At 44.8% G+C, this 20490-nt stretch overlaps 2 protein-coding genes across 2 annotated transcripts; both read left to right on the top strand.

Moving 5' to 3' along the window:
* The first annotated feature begins 650 nt into the window (after positions 1-650).
* Positions 651-7134, top strand: LOC117039238 (C-type lectin domain family 4 member E-like). Its single transcript, XM_033136333.1, has 6 exons — positions 651-1270; positions 1970-2083; positions 2958-3083; positions 4552-4697; positions 5153-5262; positions 6907-7134. Exons 1-6 carry the CDS (start codon positions 1135-1137, stop codon positions 7094-7096), a joined length of 822 nt encoding a protein of 273 aa, XP_032992224.1. The 5' UTR covers positions 651-1134; the 3' UTR covers positions 7097-7134.
* Positions 7135-9163: 2029 nt separating this feature from the next.
* On the top strand, positions 9164-18382 carry LOC117039249. The gene is made up of 6 exons (XM_033136342.1): positions 9164-9319; positions 12136-12352; positions 13303-13428; positions 14886-15097; positions 16226-16390; positions 18371-18382. Exons 1-6 carry the CDS (start codon positions 9164-9166, stop codon positions 18380-18382), a joined length of 888 nt encoding a protein of 295 aa, XP_032992233.1.
* The last annotated feature ends 2108 nt before the right edge of the window (positions 18383-20490 follow it).

The following is a 20490-nucleotide window of genomic DNA, read 5'->3' on the forward strand; positions in this document are numbered from 1 at the left end:
TCAGGTGACTAGGGAAGCCCCACATAGTCCATTACCTTGAGGAAATGTGGCCACACTTTCCCAGTCTAGGAATGGTTGCAGCTGTTGAACCAGCCACAGTTGGTAAAAGGCACTTCTAGCCACTGAGCCTCCAGTGATAGAGCTGCCTCCAGAAACACCCCAGAAATGGTGTCTTGCATCATAACTCATTTTGGATAAAAATCGTCAAATTGATGCTTCTTAAAAGTGGGAGAAGTTACATTTGATTCAATGATTCTATTACTCTATACTTACAATTCCAAGAGAGGACTCTTGTATATGCTACTTGATCACTCTCAGATGTAGTACTAGTTCCTTCCCCTCCCCATGCAGTTCATTAGAAAATTACTAAATAAGATAAAAGTCATGGAACATAACAATAACCAGTTTTATGCATTCTTACTAAAGCCTACATAGGATTGCAGACTTCTACCAGTGTTAACAAAGTTTTTGCTCATTGTCTTTTGATCTACTGATAAGGGTGCATATGATGGCTTTTATTCACCACCAAAAGCTGGAAACTTATCTTGGAACAAATTGAGCTTTTCCTGTACAGTAATCAGATGCTTGTAGATGCTGAGATGCAACTCATGATACAAATGACTTGATAGTTATCATAACAACTAAATTGTAAATGGCTTCCATCGAATAAGAGCCACTTCTGAGGAGGTGTTTGGCTTGTGGAAACAGGAACTTAAGTGCAAAGTACCTCCATATAGCTTTAGGAGACCACACAACTTTTCTCCCAGCAGAGAAGTGACTGTGACAGCAGGGACACATTCTGAACCAAAGTGAGGCATGTTAACATTTTGTTAAGTGCTCAGTAGTTGCAGAACTGCAGTGCTTAAAAGTGTCCACAGCATCTTTGCAAGGGAGATGCACGAGGAGGAAAAACAGAACAACAAATGGTGGTTTCCCTTGGCTTTTACCAAGTAAACAAGAAGACTTTCCCCTACCCCAAGCAGTGAGGTGGTGCTAGGGGTGGGCATTTAGGGGCCGCCTGACTCATTTGTGGCTTGCTAGATAGAAGAGAAGCTGATAGTGACAGAAAGGAAGCACAGGTGGCTGTGTTGCATCTGCCCCAAGAACTCTGACTTGGAGCAGCCTTAACCTACCATGGATGACAGCTATCAGAATGAAGAATACTACAATGACAATGTGTCAGAGAAAATATCCCACACTGAGGAAGTGCACTCAGAGTTAGAACCTACAAAAGCAGGTAATGGGGAGAATGAGAAGAAATTCTCAAAGGGTTGCTCTGGTCCTGTAATAAAGTAAGGTGTTTCTTAAAATGTATATCTGCTAAAAAGTGTCAGCTCATATATTGAAACATTTTTCTCAATTTTTAGAGATGTGTTCGAGAGGGCTCAATTTTCAAGAGTGAGGGCTGGATGGTGGGGCCCCTGTCCCACAGTGGGCAAAAGTTAGAAGCAACGTCTATAGGGAGACTACTAGTCAGCAGCTGTCAAATTGACTGGAAAATGAGCAGTCTGGTATATCTGGAATCTCCAAAAAGTAAATCAATACATTAAACTGAATTTTGGGAGAAATATTTGCCAAAGTGAAGAGGCTGACCTGAAACATTGATCAGGGCTAGTGATGGGGGTGGGGATAGAAACTTAAAGCAATCGTATTACTAGTTGATTCACGTTCTCCAAGGCTTATATCTCGCTACCCCCCAAAGACATTTCACTCAAACCAGGAGGGTCCAGAAGGTAGCCCTAGTATTGCCTATACTAATACGCTCTTAATAAAATGCAATATATAAATGCTATAAATGTAGGAAAGAAGCCACCAAAAGGGCCACATTCTCATTGGTTTGCATTACAGTTTCTTACCTGTGCACTGTAGAAAGAGAGGGCAGGGTGTGCACCCATCCAGGGTGCAGCAAGACCCTTTCACCCAGAAAGTCACAAAGCAGTCTCTTAAAAGTGCTTTTTCCTCTCTGTAGACTCATTGATTTTGGACCAGGGATATGAGAATGCTGAGCCAGAATATGAGTACATCGGGTTTTCTGGCATACGGATGAGAAGGCTACCAGACAACAGAGGGAAAGCAGAGCCAGGTGAAAGGTTCAATGCACTTGACAAATGATATTATGAACTTTTCTAATGTGCTTGGCAAACTCTGGGAATATGCTTGTGCAATATATGAAACTGTCAGGGACTGGGCAGAGGAGTAATGGTGGAGACTGCCTCCTTAGCCTGACTTTTCGAGAGAAGAGGAGGACTGTTTAGAATTACAACAGGGATTTGAGGGAGGCTACAGCTCAGAGGCAGATGAGGGGAAAAGTTGAGAAATAATGGGAGGGGGGGGAGGAAGAGGAAACACCAGGGGGGTGACAGCAGATGGACTCAGTGTTTTTAAAAAGCATTCCAGACCCCCTCCGCTGAACCCATCGAGCCTTAAAAGTAGGAGAGCCAGAGCTCAAAGGCAGAGGGCACTTGTCAGCACCTATAGAGGTGATGAGGATGACAAATGAGGAAGTGGGATAGGTGGTGTGTGTGTGTGGAGATTCACTTGGGACAACGCCATTATCCAAGAGGCTGGATTCTAAAGCCTCTCTCTGTAGATACTGAATAAAAAGCAGACAGCAAGAACATTCCTTATCTTTATATGTTATTGGGTAACTGGCCATGGGAGTTGCTGGCAGCAGCCTGACAGAATCAGACTTTTTCCATTCAAACTAGAATCCCTTAAAATGGGTGGGAAACCTAAAGCCTGGGGGCCAAATGTGGCCCGGCCCTCAGGACACTCCTGGAGTCATGCTTCCTCCCTAGGCCACAGTCCCTGCTTTTTAGCATCCTTGATTGCTTTTCCTGGCTGGAATTTGTCCTTGAACTGTGTTAATGCCTCTTGCTTGCCTGCAAGATTTCTAGTTCCTAAAATTTTCTGACACTCCTACAGCTTCTAGGTGGCTTACTTTTCTTTATTTGCAGCACTGTATACATTTGAGGATGACAAGTGGGGACCTTTTGTCAGGAAACCTGTCTGCATCTTCTCACTTCTGCTGCTCTGCTCCCTTATCATGGTGAAAGTTGCTTTCGTGATGACATCTGTTAGATGTAAGTCCATATCTGGAGAAGGCTAAACTTTTTTTGATTACTTCTGTGAAGCTTAAAGCATGATGCACGTTGAAAGCATGGCACGCATGCAGCCATCTTTTAAATATCTAACACCTCTCAATTCATTTTATTTAAGAAATGCCAATTGCATACAGCCATGTTACATTTTAAATGTCTAAAAACTCCAACACACTCACACACACTCACACAAGTGATTCCTTTCTTAAAAGTATACATTGACAATCTGCATTCAGCTACAGAAATCTGAGGACAAAATAGACATAAAATCATAGAGTGATTGAAGGCCTCAGGCCACCTCCTTCTACTCAACTCAGGACATCCAGCTACAATGGGGGAAAGCCCACCACCATCCTTGGAAGCTGGATCCACTGCCAAACCACTCTTATCATCCAGAATGTTTTCTTGTTGTTCAGTCAAAATCTTTCCTCCTGTAACTTAAGCTCACTAGATCTGTTCCCACTTGCTGAGGCAGCAGAAAATGAGCTTCTATGTGACAGCCCTTCAGGTATTGGAAGAGTGCCACATTTTCCCCACCAACCCCCCAGATTAACCAAATCAAACCAGGATGAATATATCCTGTTCTTAGTTTACACCTTTATTTATTTATTTATTTATTTCCCACATCCCTAAATATCTTCATTAGCCAGTGGTCCTCCACTGAACCCATTTTATTGTCTCTATATCCTTCTTGGACATGGTTATCCAGATGAGGTCTGACTAGTGCAGAATAAAGTGGGATTATGAATTCCCATGACTTGGAAACTATAGGCCTGTTAATGAGGCCGTAGATTGCCTTAGCCTTTTTTTTTTTTTTTTTTAGCTGCATCACACTGTTGAAATGCATCAGTTTAAAAACATTGCTGATTAGCTGATACTGCAACTCACTTCACAATATATGACAAAATCACAAATCCTATCTGGAGGGTTATAAGAACCCCAGAACAGTGTGCAGGGGGAGGAGAGGGGAGATTTTTCTACCTGGTAAGCTGAAATACTTGCACTGACGGAACAATATAAATGCTTAATTCCACCCCATGTCTGTAACTCTATGGGATGTTCCTTTAAAGCACACTGTGTGCTAAGTGAGACCAGGCATTGGAATGAAATGAATACAAATATTACAATATTTTTCTTGACTTTTCCTTCATTATGGTGAAAGTTGTGAGGAAAGTGGCACACCATCTTAAGGTCAGTGGGGTATGTGGGTTGAATGGGAAACCTAAATACCCCTTTTGGATTTCCAAAAGGGGGCAGGTCCCCATGTCTCTGTTGTCACACTGTTGTGTGATTAACTATCATATGATTAAAAACTCCTAGATATTGTATCATTTGCTGAATGTTCATGTAGTGTCTGACACCAGTCATAGAAATATTGGATGAATTACCAGTGGAACATTTTGGATGCACTTGCTGTGGGGTATATTGTTTAAGGCTCCATATCTTGCAGGCTTTTCAGTGTGTCCAGATGAATGGGCAGCATTTCAGGAGAAATGCTATTACTTTCCCATAAAAACAGGAAGTTGGGGTAAGGTCAGAAGCTTCTGCCGACGCCTGGGTGCAGATCTGATGATAATTGACAACAATACGGAACAGGTGAGTCTCTCCTGTCCTGACTCTCTCATCTAAGATGTGGGGATTCAGAGACTGTTACATAGGACATCTTCTCCTTGCTAGGTAGAAATTATTGCAAGCAGGCAAACAACAGATGGCAAAGAACTGCCTTCCCATAAAAGCCAGTCCTATGCCCTGATCTGAAGTTGAGACTTAAGTATAGACAGGAGAGAAATTTGATTGAGTTCACATTTAAAGGTGAACCTACCCTAATTCACACTTTCCAAAGCAATATGTGAACCTAAGTGCTATCATCCTTTAAGATGTGCATTTCTCTGAATTTTGCAATGCAATCCTTGTAATGTGTACAGAACTATATACTAGGGTAAACAGTGTATATAAATGAATATATTACTGAAAAGAACATGCAAAAGTGCTTGGCAAAAATATTGGACAGCAGGTAATGAGTCATTTGATTCTGTTTTCATTTTGTCTAGGACTTTCTGATTTATAAAATGGATTCCACGAAGAAACTGTGGATTGGCTTGCGTTATGCAGAGGATGTACCAGGGTGGCAATGGGTGGATGGTACAGAGTTGACCTTTGAGTGAGTAGAATTCCTCAAAGCATCATCCTTTAACTTTACACATTGAGACTGAGGCTCAGAGAGCTTTAAGAATTTCAGCAGTAAAAAATTGGAAGTGTGTTTCCCATAATACGGACAGGAAACAACATATTCACACCAAACCTTTAAAGCACACTTATACTTTATCAGACATGGCTTCACCCAGAGAATCCTGGGAGTTGAGGTGTATTAAGTGTCTCCTAACAGCTCTCAGCACCCATGGCAAAGAATTAAATGGAGGTGGATGTTACATAGAGTGCCAGCTTGGCCAAAAGCCTCCCATGTTAATTCTCCTTCTTCCATCAGGTGTGGAGGGATAAAAACGGGACTGGGCCAGTATCCCCGTGCTGTATGTGGTGCTTCGATCAGCTGATTGTCAGCGTTTCAGAGTGTCCCACAATGGGTCATATGATGTCATTGTGATGCCAGGTGATTGACAGGCATCCAGCCCTACCCACCTGTCACACTTGGCCTGTGGGTGGAGGAGATAAGGATTCAACCCACTAGTTATATCCTATTCCTCACCCCTGGTCTTTAATCCAAACAGCAGCTACTTGTATTTATTAGATTTTATAGGTGGTAGATAAAAGCACGAAGGGCATAGCAGGAAACTTGGATGGAGAAGCAAGAATACCGTATTTTTCGCTCCGTAAGACGCACCTGAACATAAGACACACCTAGTTTTTAGAGGAGGAAAGGGGGAAAGCCCTGTTTTTTTGAGGATCAGCTGAAAGTGGTGCAGCTTTTTTTGCAAAGGGAAAAGCCCTGCTTTTTGAGGATCAGCTGAAAGTGGTGCAGCTTTTTTGCAAAGGGAAAAGCCCTGCTTTTTGAGGATCAGCTGAAAGTGGTGCAGCTTCTTTTTCAAAGAGGAAAAGCCCCGCTTTTATGGGTTTCAACTCACAGTTCTGCAGCTTCTAGTCCTACAGCCATTTCTACAGTTTCCAGACAGATAATCTAATCAGCCAGTCACATGTTGCTGGGGAAACAAACAGCCTCCCTCTGCATTCAACAATGGAGGCCTGGGCAAGGGGGCGGGGCTGGAAAGGGAGCCTTATCTCTCTCCAGATCACTTGTTGAACAGTTGTTCAGTGGCTTCCTTTCAACACCCCCTTCTCTCTTTGTAAAAAAAAGAGCACGATCTGCTTTTGGCCCCTAGGCAATTCGGCTCCAGGGACCATGCATTCGCTCCATAAGACGCACAGACATTTCCCCTTACTTTTTAGAAGGGAAAAATTGTGTCTTATGGAGCGAAAAATACGGTATATATCCTGTTGCCACCAGAGCCATTGAAGTACACAGTACTTCAATATAAATGATAAGTAAGACTATGTTTGATCTGGGATTGGCTGTGTGAAAGCAGCACCACCCTCTTTGGTCAATGTGATGTTCTCTTCTTCACATGCACCACAATCTTAGGCATCTTTATTTAGAAGTCAGTACCACTGTGTTTAAGGGAGATTTCCTCCCAGGCAAAGTTTTCCTAGAATTGCAGCCACCTGCAGTTGATCCTGCTGCTCAGGATCTGCAGAAAATTCGAGGCCAGCAACTGTTTCTTCCCCAACTTCAAGCTCTGCCCCCTCTCAGCCCTCTGCCAGTATGTGACTCATGCCGTTTTATCTTTTTCAGAAACTGGGAGACGCCAGATAACATTCAACTTACCGACAAATATAATTATAAAACCCATTGTGTTGTTACTTCAGTTGAAGCCTCAAAGGGCAAGTGGAACAACATTCCCTGTGATAAGCTCCATCAATCTGTCTGTGAAAGGGACAAGGAGGTGACCTGCGTTCTGCAGTCTCCACTTTCACCCCACTGAAATGATTTGCTTTATTTTTATTCCATAGAAACAATTTTTTTTTTAAAAAAAGATAATTGTACAAAGCAAATACAAAGGGAAAGCAAAAGCAACTTGGAGCAAGGACATACACTATTCAAACAGATGTGTCACTGCTATGAAAACATGTGCTCTATTCCTAACAGTATTTCATGAATTGTTTCCATTGTATTAAAAACCAACAACTGCAAGGTGAGACAACCAACCAAGTGTTCCCTAAAGCTTGGGTTAAAAGGTGTGTCTTGTTGTAATCCTAGAAACCAATTCAAACATGAATTAGACTCAGGCATGTTGTTTATATGAGGCTGGTTATCCCACAAACCGCCTCTCAAGCAAATGTAATAATTGCATGCACAATTAACGACCCACTCAGAGTCCCATCTTGACTTTAAGGTTTTCAGAACTGTCTCTTGGTAGTGGCTTGGTCAGAATATCAGCTGTCATTTCTTTGGTTTGACAATACACCAATTCAACATGTCTGTCTTGTATTACCTAATGCACATGGTAGTATTTTACCCTAATGTGTTTAGTTCTTGCATGAAGCTTTTCTTTGTGATAATTTCAAACAGCTTTAATTGTGCTCCATCAACTGAACAGGTTTCTGCATACACAACCCAAAGCCCATAGTTAGTTGGTCAATTAAGACCAGCTCTCTACATACCTCAGTTGTATCTATATATTCTCTTTCCTGGAATAAGCTGGTAGCTATGCATGACTCCCAGCTCAACAAAATATACATGCAAGTTAATTTTCCTAGCTAGGAGATTTACACAGCCTGCATGTCTTTGTTAACACAAAGACTGCACAACCCTTTTGTAATGAAACCATATTCTTTTCCTTTTAAATTGTTTGGAACCATTTTTCTTCTTCATTTTTACTTCCAATGGATGGAGAATTGTTTACTGTAACTATTGAAACTTTGTAAGTAAAATCTTTATTTATTTACAAAACAAGGTGTCTGTGATTTATTCCAAGAAAAAAGTGCACCAAGAACTCTGGCCAGTAAATTTCAATGGTGGGAATACATCCTACTCACAAGTCAAAAATCAAACAAAAGTATGAAAAGAATTACAAACTTAAACAAAGAATACAAACTTAAACAAAGATTACAGCTTCAAACTCACAATAATATGTGTGGCACAATAATTCGTTACAGTATAAGAATACAAAAGTTTTTAAGTAACAACAAATTCATTTAAGTCCATACTCAAAATGGCCGTTTCATGTATTGAGCCGAAGTTAAGAGTCGATTCTGGGTCAAAAACCAGGACAGGGCCCTGTTTCGATGTGGACACCTTCGTCAGCTGGTAATATCAAACAATACATAAAATTACATTTGAATTCTAAATTGTCATAAATTATAAGTTTTATAAATTTTATATATAGCATTATGCAACATTTGGTTCCTTACCTAGTTTTTTAAGGGTCGTGTTAATTTGTAGTACTCGTATGAATATATTTTGTAATTTCTATGATGTAGCAACTGAAAATAATGAATACAGTGGTACCTCGCAAGAGGAATGCCTCGCAAGACGAAAAACCCGCTAGACGAAAGGGTTTTTCGATTTTTTAGGTGATTCACAAAACGAATTTTTAAATGGCCGTGACTCGCAAAACGAATCGTCTTGCGCGGTACCACTTTAAGAAAAAGCCGGAACCTGCTGCTGGAAGGAGAGCGGCAGCAGTGGCGGGAACCGGAAGCGGCAGCTCGCCTCCTCCCACCGCCGAGGCTCACAAGTTCCAAGGTGGAGCAGCTGAGCCTGCCCTCGGCTCCTGAGCCTGCCCTCGGCTCCCGAGCCTGCCCTTTGCTCCCCGCAAACCCCAGAACACTCACCGCTCCGGGAGGGAGGAGGTAGGTCCGGCGCCATTTTAGCCTCGGCTTCTCCCTTACTGCGGCCCCTGCTCCCCACACCCAGCTTTCTCCTGCTGCCGCCGCTCACTCGCCGCTCTCGCCGCCCTTCTTGGCTGTGGCTTGGGGAGAGCAAGCGGCGAGTGAGGGAAGACCCAACTGCCTCTCCTCCGTCGCCGCTGCCTACTTCGTTTCCCGCCATGGCCGAGGCTCCTCAGCCCGTGGAGACTCCGGCCAGGGCCGCTTCTCTGCCCCGCTGCAGGCGGGTGGCTGTGGCCCTTTGCGCCTCGTCGCCCGGAGGAGACCTGCTCAGCCTGCAGGAGGCTGGCGGCGGCGGCGGCGGAGAGGGCTTCGAGGCCCTCCCCGCTCCTCTCCCTGCTGCCGATCGCGCTCCCCGCTTGCTTTCCTGGCTTCCCCTGCTTCGGATCGTGCTCCCCGCTTGCTTTCCTTGCTCCCCCCACTGCGATCGCGATCCCCGCTTGCTTTCCTGGCTTCCCCCTATGCTCCCTGCTTGCTCCCCTTGCTTCTCCCGCCGTGGATCCTGCTCCCCGCTTGCTCCCCTGGCTTCTCCCGCCGTGGATCCTGCTCCCCGCTTGCTTTCCTGGCTTCTCCCGCCGTGGATCCTGCTCCCCGTTTGCTTTCCTGGCTTCCCCCGCTGTGGATCGTGTCCCCCGCTTGCTTTTCTGGCTTCCCCCTGCGTTCCCTGCTTGCTCCCCTGGCTTCTCCCGCCGTGGATCCTGCTCCCCGCTTGTTTTCCTGGCTTCCCCCGCCGTGGATCCTGCTCCCCGCTTGCTTTCCTGGCATCTCCCGCCGTGGATCCTGCTCCCCGTTTGCTTTCCTGGCTTCCCCCGCTGTGGATCGTGTCCCCCGCTTGCTTTTCTGGCTTCCCCCTGCGTTCCCTGCTTGCTCCGCTGGCTTCTCCCGCCGTGGATCCTGCTCCCCGCTTGCTTTCCTGGCTTCCCCCGCTGTGGATCGTGTCCCCCGCTTGCTTTTCTGGCTTCCCCCTGCGTTCCCTGCTTGCTCCCCTGGCTTCTCCCGCCGTGGATCCTGCTCCCCGCTTGCTTTCCTGGCTTCCCCCGCTGTGGATCGTGTCCCCCGCTTGCTTTTCTGGCTTCCCCCTGCGTTCCCTGCTTGCTCCGCTGGCTTCTCCCGCCGTGGATCCTGCTCCCCACTTGCTTTCCTGGCTTCTCCCGCCGTGGATCCTGCTCCCCACTTGCTTTCCTGGCTTCCCCCGCTGTGGATCGTGTCCCCCGCTTGCTTTCCTGGCTTCCCCCTGTGCTCCCTGCTTGCTCCCCTTGCTTCTCCCGCCGTGGATCGTGTCCCCCGCTTGCTTTTCTGGCTTCCCCCGCTGCCGATCGTGCTCCCTGCTTGCTCTCCCCGCTCACCGGTTGCTCTGCCGCTTGCTCTGCCGCTCGCTTTCCCCGCTCGCCGGCAGGAGGCTTGGACTTTTTTCCCATAGGAACGCATTGTTTAAATTTCAATGCATTCCTATGGGAAACCGTGCTTCGCAAGACGAAATTTCCGCAAGACGAAAAGACTTGCGGAACGAATTAATTTCGTCTTGCGAGGCACCACTGTATTAGCAATAATTACATGTTTTGAATTGAATTGAAAATTATAAAGCACCTTATAATTATATATTTCCTTACCTAGGTGTGGATTGATCAATGTGTATCTTAAGCTTTTTTGTGTGTTTTCAATTTGGAAGTAGCCTATTGCCTGTTATATGCACTTAATGTGATTTATTCTAGCCTAAGTATTTTTGTGAGGAACATTTGTTTAAAGGTGGATGAATGCAGATGCAGAATCTAATTAAGTTTTAATGTGCTTGGTAGCAATCGGCCTATCTCTGCGATGAGAGAGGAAGAATCTCTTCCCCAAACTTCTCTTTCCAACATCACATCTTAGTATGCCTTTTAAATATAAGCAGATGGTGCCATGCACACATCTAAAAGGTAGGGATTCCAATAGCCCAGAGGTCACCACAGAGAAGGCTCTGTTGCATGTCACTGTCCCACAGATTTCTGAGGGTGTCAGAATTGCTAACAAGTTTCCTCTGTCCATCACAACCCTCAAGTTATTTTGCATCAAGGAAAGAGGCCATTCAGATATTTAGGATTTCATATATCCAGGGTCAGTACCTTCAGTTGGGCCCAGAAACAAACAGGCAACCAGAACAGTTCTCTCAAGACTAGTGTAATAAGAATTCTGTCAGCTGTGCCTGTCAGTATTCTGGCTGCTGTGCTCTGCACCTTCTGAGTAGTATTTGGGGGAAGCCCCATGTATTAGCCTGAAGGCTACCACAGATCACATTGTCAAGTCATTTCTCTCCAGGAAGGGAAAACAGGCTCTCCCAGTCATCGAGGCCACCTGGGCTTCAAATAACAATGCTGGATGCAAGAGCACCCCAAAATTATAAACTTGCCCTTTCTAGAGGAGTGCTCATCCCAATACACAAGGAGGCTCACTTCCTAGACTCAACAACTTGGCACACACATTTATTTTCCTCCTCCAACAAGCTTTATCCAAGTCTTCATCTGTGTTAAAACTATTTAAACTACTTGTATGTACACAATTTTTAAAATTGTTTTATATATGAAGCTGTTTTTTCCTGTTTCCTGTTTTGTGGTTGCAATAGGACCCCCCCCCCCACACACACACCCCAGCCCATTGTCAAATAAATGGGTGATAAAATGGGAGCCACTGTGGATAATTTCTCAATGTAAATCAATAAGATAAAAAACCAAATACTTAAAAATAACAACAAGGAAAATAATACAGATGAAATTACTTTTCCAGAAAAATGCTGTGCTCAGATGGAGTGTGCGTCTTGCTAGTGTTAGGGCAAGTGAACATTTGGGCAGATACCTGTGTGGTCAACCTTCTTTCAGACTCCTCCAGACATTTCTTATGATAATTTGAACCTTTGTGGTCCCTTTCTTTTCTCAAATAACATGAAGCCTGATCACTTGCTCTTTCATTAAGAGCCCACTCATAGTTGTCTGAACCTTTTGTAATGAATCAGCTTCAGTCTCTTTCACAGTTCAGCCATACTTAGCTAGGACCATCCCATCCTGCTTTGCTACATTCAGCCATGACAGTTACACTCCCCTTCCTGAGCAGCGAGGCATTAGGAGTGGGGCAAGCGCTTGACATTTCTGTGGTTTGTTAGATAGAAAGGAAGCTGATAGTGATAGACAGCAAGCACAAGCATCCGGTTACTGAGCTTAGCTGCTCTGAGAGGCATTTGAGGAGAAGAATCAAACCCATCATGGATGACGGCTATCAGAATGAAGACTATTGGAATGAAGATTACCAGAATGATATTGTTTCAGACAAATTGTCTCATAATGCTGAAGTTTCCTCAGAGTCAGAACATGGAAGCGCAGGTAAATCAGGGTGGCGGTGGAAGGAAGCAGGAAGGGAGGAGAATGGGAAATTCTCAAAAGGCTGTTCTAGTTCTGCTGCTGTTGTGTCCACATCATATATAAAACACACAATTCCCTATGTGAGTGATCTAACAAGGTAAATCTTTTCATTCCTAACTGCAGTTCTCCTCTATACTCATTAGGACTAGATCATGCTGCCACAGTTCTCCAAGGATGGCAGTCTTGGGAGGCTGTTTAGTAATATTGCAATAAACCAGGGGTCCCCAGACTTATTGGACCTCGGGCCGCTTCCTCCAGCGCCGATCATGTGGCAGGCCGCAGGGTGGGCGGGCGCGCGCACCCACATGCTATTTCTGGCACACTTTTGTGTCGACGGAGCACCGGAAATAGCTTGTGTGCATACGCAAGCGTCATTTCCAGCGCACTTTCGGGTCAGCAGAACACTGGAAATAGCTTGTGCGCTTGCGCACAGGCCTCCGCAGACCCGGAAGTGCACCGGAAATGACATGCATGTGCACAAGCTATTTCCGGTGCTCTGCTGACCCCAAAGTGGGCAGCCGCGCTGCGCCGGTAAGAGTGGGTGGCAAGCGGCGGGGGTCTCTGGGGGCCAGATAAATGAGCCCCTCGGGCCACACCCGGCCCACGGGCCTTAGTCTGGGGACTCCTACAATAAACAGTCACATTTGCTGCAGCAGTTGCAGCATGGTCACATTAACATGTTAGCCTCTTACTTGCTATCAGCACAAGTATTCTTAATATTTACATTTGCTAATAAGCCTCTTTTGCCCCAGTTTTGGCTCTTTGAATGATATACTATTCCACAATGAGTGACAAAGCTGGACGTGCCCACTTCCAGTGGGTAGCAAGACCATGAAATCTGAAAAGTCACAATGGAGAACCAAGTAAGCAATCTCTTTTTCTTTAAAAAACAACAACAACCCCACCCTTTTTTTCTCTAGAATCAGTGGTTTTGAACCAGCAGGGATATGAGAATGCTGTGCAGGAATATGAGTATATCGGGTTTTCTGGCATCCGGCTGAGAACGCTACCAGAGAAGGGAGAGGAAAGAGAACCAGGTGAAAAGAGTTAACATACCTCCACAAATGGCAATAATAAATGTTTTTAGTCTCTGTATTGTACTGCAGTCTGAAGAGGAGCACAAATAATATCCCCCTTCCTCATTAGACTTTAATAATTGCTGCCCAATTACCAGTTACACTTTTCATCCACAGTACTTCCCTGTCCCACTTTGGGCTCTGATGTATTGGGAGGACCACATGAACATCGTTGTTGTTCTCATTCCTTCTGTTTCCAAAATTCAGAGGAGCCTCATGTAGCCAAAATGGCACCGTCCACACACAAGAGGGAGGTATCAGAAGGCTTGGTGAAACCTCAAGGTTTTCCAGAAGGACAAAAAATACTTTGAAACCCAGAATGAGTATGCTCAGTAGGCATGGAATGCTTACCGTATTTTGGCAGGGGGGGGTGGGGAGGGAATTGTAGCTCTCTGATGGGAACCCTTAACAAATCTAAGTGCCCATGATTCTCTGAAGGAAGCCTTCTTTATTCTCAACTAGTGGTTTAAACCCGTTAAAAAAAACGGGCGCTAGAACATTTCTGACACAAAACCCAAGGTCCTGAAGTGCAGGGAGCAGGGCAAACCATGCACGCCCTACACGGCGTTAAGATTCCTGAGGGAGAAATGACGGCGTGTTTCCTTTTATTGTTCCTGTCCTAAACATACTTACTGCACGAAGCATGGCTTGCTGCCTCCTCCTCCCCCCTCACTTTCCACGTGCACGATGCTCTCCACATACCTGTCACTCGCCCAGAAATAACACGCTGCCGCAGACACCCACGGCCGACACCGAGCTCGAGCTCAGCAGAACCCCGCCTTAATCCCGCCCCTCCGGTCTGGGCTGCCTGGCGGGCTAGGCCTGCACTTGCTGCTGAGGGAACGGAGTTAAGGGCTGGGAGCAGCCATGATGGTAGGTTCCTGCGGAGCTCCCACCGCCGTTGTGGTGAGGTCTTCTGGCCGGGGGAAGGGGCGGCCGAGGGAGAGCGGCGACAGGAGGGGGCTTCTTTCCCTGGAGTGGTGTGGGGCTGGGGGATGGTAGAACAGGTTTCCTTCCGGATGTGTGGGGCTCCCAGCCCCTTTCGGAGTGTGGGGCAGTGGGTGGGGAAGCGAGGGGGCGGAGGCGGCGGCATCATCTCCCGGGAGGCTTCGCCCCCCGGTTCTCCCCCTCCTTCTGCCCAGCGGTGAGAGTGGCAGCGTGGCCTCCCTTCTCGGCCTTCCTTCAGCATCTGGAGCGCCAGCGTTCCATTTCAACCGCCGCTTCAACTGCCGCCGCTGCTCCCGGCCCGATCTCTCTGCTCCAATCCCTGTGTCCGTGGGGCACATGCTCAGTAGCGCAAACCCAGAGACACAGGGACTGGATGCAGAGACACTTGCGTTTTATATATATAGATAGTCCTGCTCCTGAAATCCTGTGGTCCTTCTGGAGCTTCCAGGTTTATTCTTCTTTATTTGCAGCACTGTTTACATTTGAGGATGGCAAGTGGGGACCCTTTGGCAGGAAACCCTTCATGATCTTCTCAGTTCTGTTGCTCTGCTCCTTGATCATAATAACAGCTACTCTCATAATGGCATGTCTTAGATGTAAGTGCAGATCTGAAGAAGGTAAACTCTTCTGGATATTACTTCTGTGTAGTTCCCCCTGTCCCCACCCCACCCCACCCCCAAAAGTATATACAGTAGTGCTGAAGGAGGAAGTAGAGAGAGTGACACTCTGTCCCACTTCCTCTTTCAGCTCTATGTATTCAGCTGTATGTATTCCTCTTTCAGCTTATATGTATTGTTGCACACCACCCCAATCTCCAAGAAGTGCCAGGATTCCAGGGGTTCCAGATGTTTCCTTCTGGAAATGAGGCACAGCAGAGACTGTGGTGTCTTTATGATATATTTACACATATATGCAACCTGAGCCTATGATGGAGGGGTTCACAGCATCAGCACCCCAAAAAGTTCTTGCTTCTCCCATAGTTGCAGCCTTGGGTGCAAGCAGAAATCAACTATGGCCCACTCTCTGCCTTTCCAGCCTGTAGCTTTTTCTCCAGCTTCTAGCTCACATCACAGCAAACTCTGCCGTCAAACTCAGGCTTTGTCTTTCTATATGAGAGCTGAAGGAGGAGCCCCTTCCATTTGCCATCGGGCATAGAGCCCTCTTTCCTTTGTTCTCTTAATGCCCATCACCTTTCCTTTGTTCTCTGAATGGCCCCTCACCCAGGCAGTTAGCCTGACTTGATTAAATTCTAACATTTGCGGGATCCAGTGATTAAAGAGGTCTGGCAACCACAAACTATAAAGCAAACTGACGAGAGAATATGAGGGAAAGGAGGAGCAGTCTGAGAGACTAGGGGGAGCAAAATGGGGTCCCTGTGAGGAGGCAGGGTGAGAACAAAGACAGAGTTCAAGAGGGACACACAGACAGAGAGGAGGGATGGAATGCTAGAGCAAGAGAGGTGAAAAGTTTCTCTCTCTCTCTCTCTCTCTCTCACACACACACACACACACACACACAAACTGGTAAAAGAGATCCTATTGGAGTTACATGTTTTTTCACATATCTCCCCAGCACACACAGCCAAAGTCAAATCACAGATCACATCTTTCTTCATTAACTGAACCCAGATTTTTATGGTTCGCCCTTAGGTGATGATATTGCACACACACACACCATCTGCATAAGGCAAAGGGACTGGCTTTGAAATGTGTGTTTATAGGCAATTATAGTAGTGTTTGACTCCAGGCACAATGACATCCTTTGACCAGCAAAACATTTAAAATATATTCATGCTGGGTAGCATTAATCAACATTTCCATATATTGCAGGCTTTCCAAAGTGTGCAGATGACTGGCATAAGTTTCAGGAGAAATGCTACCACTATTCCACAGAAAAAATGGGACAGAATACAGCTAGAAGTTGCTGCCAAGCCCTAGGTGCAGATCTAATAGTGATTGAGAGTGAAAATGAACAGGTAATTCTATCTAAGGAATGGGAAAGGGCAGCAATTTCTGTTCTGACCTGTATTTGTCACAATCAGCACTGTTTCCATTCCACTGCAATTCGGCTTCTACCAAATACTATGTTATTCATTCAATTGCCTGCTTTTTAACATAATTTTTGTAATTAATATTCATTTCAAGGTAAAGGAAACATCAAAACAATGTAAAGAAATGTCATTAATAATACATCATTTGTGGACTTAATACTTTTCATTTTCTTTGGTGATCACTCGTAGCTGAGTAAGATTGTCTTCCATGAAAATGGTCTTAACGGTGTGTGCTAATGAATACCAATCATATTCACTTGGCACATATTCCATTTGTAAGTACAGATGAACATGCAAACTGTTGCACTTTCCACTTCAGTGAAGTGCTAAGCCTACCTACTTTCCTACCTTCCTACTTCGGTTCTCTTGGTATATAATTTTTCCCAATTCTCCCCAATTTCTGCAGCAATTAGCTTTTTTAAAACAACAACAATCACCCTCGCTGAAATTCAACAGCATTTTAGCACAATATTCTCCTAATAAACACCCTTGCATATGCAGTTTTAACGTTGCACATTTTTTGCAAGTAATTGTCCAGATAAAATTTAATTGAGTGTTACTTTCACTAATATATTCATTTCTATGAACACTTGCCTAATACATGCACCTTTGCATGTGTTATTTGGCTAGAGAACTGCAAATCCATGTTCTTTTCATTTTCTATGAGGACTTTCTGAAAGATGAACTGCAGATAAGTAAGGGAACCTGGATTGGACTGACTTACATAGAGGCTGAAAGAAAGTGGATGTGGCAAGACTTCAAAAATCATTCCTACACGTGAGTAGCATTATTGAGTTGAAAATTCTCTACCATATCATAGCACTGATTTGCAATGACTTCTTTGCAAACACCCCTGTTTACTACGTACATTAGCTACAGTTAGATCTGCTCCCTAGTCTTTATAGTGCACTAGCAACGTCTCCCCCCCTCCAAAAAAAATCTTGACAGCTAAAGCTGAACCATTTCCCTCTTCCGAGTACCTCCCCTCTTAGAATATGGCAGCAGATCTTCCCAAACTCTCCAAAGGTCAGGTTCATGTGCAATTCCATACATCAGTCAGAAAACACAGGTTGTAAACCTGGGCTTTGTTTCAGTGGTGAAAGTTCCTAAACTATTGCTATAGGAACACAAGAACGGCTTGCAAGAACAACCAGCTCAGACCTCTTTACACACTGAGCTTCTCAGATAAACTGGAGGGGAACAGCAATGGGCTTGATTCCCTCCTTACCAAAGTGAGGGAGAATGACCCAGCTAAGCCTGACAGGGCAGCTTTCTCTCTCTGTGTGTCTGTGGCATTAACTCCTTCATGCATTAATTAGACTTAAGCATGTTGGTTATATGGGACTAGTTATCCCACACACAAAAGTTGAGGCCAGCATCTGCTTTCCATCCCTGCTCCCAAGTTCATGATCCTGCCCCATATACTGGATTCCCCTGATAGCATGCAATTCAGACAAATTTGTGTTTCTCATTTTCAGAAACTGGAATGGAAGGAGAGAGCCAAGCAGTTCCCAACAACGCTGTGTGATTTTGGACCCCACGTATGAATTAAATTGGAAGAACACCGAGTGCAAAAGACGCTTTGGCTCCATTTGTGAAAAGAGCAGGCACATTGCCTGTGCCCTGCAGTCCCCATTCTTGCCTCATTGAAACTTGGCTTTTTTGTGTGTGTGCGTGTACAAGCAGAAGCAATTCACTGGATTTTTTTAGGGTTGCAAGAACTTGCAGGGTTAGAACAATGTCTACCTGGTTCTCTAGACTGTGATGCCAGTCAAATGCCTCTGAAAGGCAGTGGGGGGGGGGAGGAAATAAGCCTGGCTGAATGTACATGGTGTCATGGGGAGGAACGGAGCACATGGGTTTCCCTCAGCATCTCCCTCTCCATGCCTCTGCCCTGATTTTCAGAGCCAGCAGTGACCAGTTTGATGCCATCAGCAAGGCTCCCCCTGCTATCTGTCTCCAAGATCTGTATTCTGAAGTATACCTCCCCTAAACACGGTGGTTCAATTTAATGGTTATGCCTGGTCATACCCAGGAAGGGTGCGAGAGCCAAATTCTACCAGCATATTCCACAATAGGCAAAACAGACATCCTTCTGTGATGAATGCAGATTCCTGCAAAAGAACCCCGTTGGATCTGTCACTGGTAAACAAGAGCCAGTCTAAGAAATCTTCTTGCCTGCTTTCCTCCCTCCCTCCTATCCTATGCTCACCACTTTCAGCAGAGGATGGCTTTCTGAATAAACCATGATGTCACCTAAGCATTTTGCAAATATTAAAAACCTCCTTGAGCCTTGAAATGGAAAAGATTCTGTCCAGTTTCAGGTAGCTTAAATAATGCTGTCAGCTCCTGTGGAGGCAGCTAGGGGAGGGAAGAATCAGCTCCATTTCCCTTCACTCTGAATTTAAGTTTACACATTGTAGCTTTCAGTTCCTGTCCATATTCATTCAATACAAATTTGCTGTTGTGTAAAACATCTGTATTAAAAACATTTTAAGCACGCAATTAAAAGACTGATTTAAGACTTGCAAATGTGCTTTCATTCCCATGTATCCTAAGTCCCAATTCCAGTATTATTATTAGTATTATTAGTATTAGTATTAGTACTAATACTAATAATTACCCCTAAACATTTTGTGAATCTAAGTTTGGCCTCATTGAGAGCAGTATTTCAATATGAGCAGGAAAATGATAGTACCCATAAACATTTTTTAACAGAAAAAAAGCACTGGTAAAATGTTGTCATTTAAAACACATGGCTTGTCCTTCTACAGTTAATGTGTATGTATTTTCCAGAAGTTTGGGAGTGCCTGACAGTATCAGGCCATCTAGTCTAGCATCCTGTTTTGAACTGAAGCCTATTTTATCCGTCTCCAGCATCTGTAATAGATAAACTATCTCTCAACATTTAGTTTCCATTTAGCTGTCATGGCTTGCAACTGTTGGTAGAATTGTCCTCCATTAAATTGCCAAAATCCACTTAAATTACATGTTTGAGGTTTGAGCAGATGACTGTGTTTGCAATCAGGCCATGGTACTTCATTCTGTGTTCACAACACTTCTTAACCTATTATTTTTTGTGTTTTACGTGACACAACATAAAAGCCACTTCAGGAAGTTTAGTGGAAATTAATGGAAGTTTAGTGTTCATTTCCATGTTGTCTCTAGAAAAAACTCATTGCAACCCCATTTCCACAGCTGCCAACCTTCCCTTTTTTTGCAGTGGGAAACAGCGCTGGAATGAGGGAATTTCCCGCAAAAAAAAGGGAAAGTTGACAGCTATGCCATTTACTCAGAAAATTGCAAGAGTTTTGCACTGCAATTTCATGTGATGACATTTGGGGCAGTACCCTGGCATATATTCCTTCCCCGCTACGTATCACGGCTGTGGAGTTCCTGTGAATGATCTGTGGCTACATTCACAACTGTGCTGATGTTCTGAAAGCCAATCCTTGCCTTGTTAACCATGTAACCATTGTACAGAGCAATCATCCACATGGTTCTCTCCCAAACCATGGGGAAAAGTTTGTAAATTCAGTTAGGGAAGTTTGAGTGCATAATAATGCTATTAACTGAGTACCAAATCAACATCTGCTGATGACCTAGGAAGTTAAGTTTCTGGAGACATTTCTAATGGATCGTCTTCTCCTTTGGCGATCACTCATAGCTGAGTAAGATGTCTTACATGAACATGGTCTTAACAGTGAGTACATAAGTGACTGTGGAGGCCAATTCTGGGTCCACATGTCCTTCCACAGTGGGGACATAGGTTTCTGGGCAGGAGTTGATCAAGGTGAGGGTTTCCCAAATGTGCCTTCCTCTTAGCTTGTTTCTCCCTTTAGTCCAGAGATCGTGCTTCTTCAAAGTCCATGACAAAAAATGGTGTATAAGCAATGATAACTGGGAAACACTGGCCTGTGAGCACGCCAACTGAAGAACAAGGCAGTTCATGGAAGTTATAGGTGTGAAACCTAGAATAATTCTTCATTATCCCTACAAAAGTAACCTATTTCTAGGCCTGAAAG

Source organism: Lacerta agilis, chromosome 2, assembly GCF_009819535.1.
Source record: "Lacerta agilis isolate rLacAgi1 chromosome 2, rLacAgi1.pri, whole genome shotgun sequence".
Taxonomy (NCBI): domain Eukaryota; kingdom Metazoa; phylum Chordata; class Lepidosauria; order Squamata; family Lacertidae; genus Lacerta; species Lacerta agilis.

Coding starts and splice junctions, on each gene's coding strand:
- LOC117039249 (XM_033136342.1), top strand. CDS start 9,164: ATGGCCGAGGCTCCTCAGCCCGTGGAGACTCCGGCCAGGGCCGCTTCT. Junction 12,353..13,302: donor GTCAGAACATGGAAGCGCAG/GTAAATCAGGGT, acceptor CCCCACCCTTTT/TTTCTCTAGAATCAGTGGTT. Junction 13,429..14,885: donor GGGAGAGGAAAGAGAACCAG/GTGAAAAGAGTT, acceptor CTTTATTTGCAG/CACTGTTTACATTTGAGGAT.
- LOC117039238 (XM_033136333.1), top strand. CDS start 1,135: ATGGATGACAGCTATCAGAATGAAGAATACTACAATGACAATGTGTCA. Junction 2,084..2,957: donor CAGAGGGAAAGCAGAGCCAG/GTGAAAGGTTCA, acceptor CTTTATTTGCAG/CACTGTATACATTTGAGGAT. Junction 5,263..6,906: donor GGTACAGAGTTGACCTTTGA/GTGAGTAGAATT, acceptor TATCTTTTTCAG/AAACTGGGAGACGCCAGATA.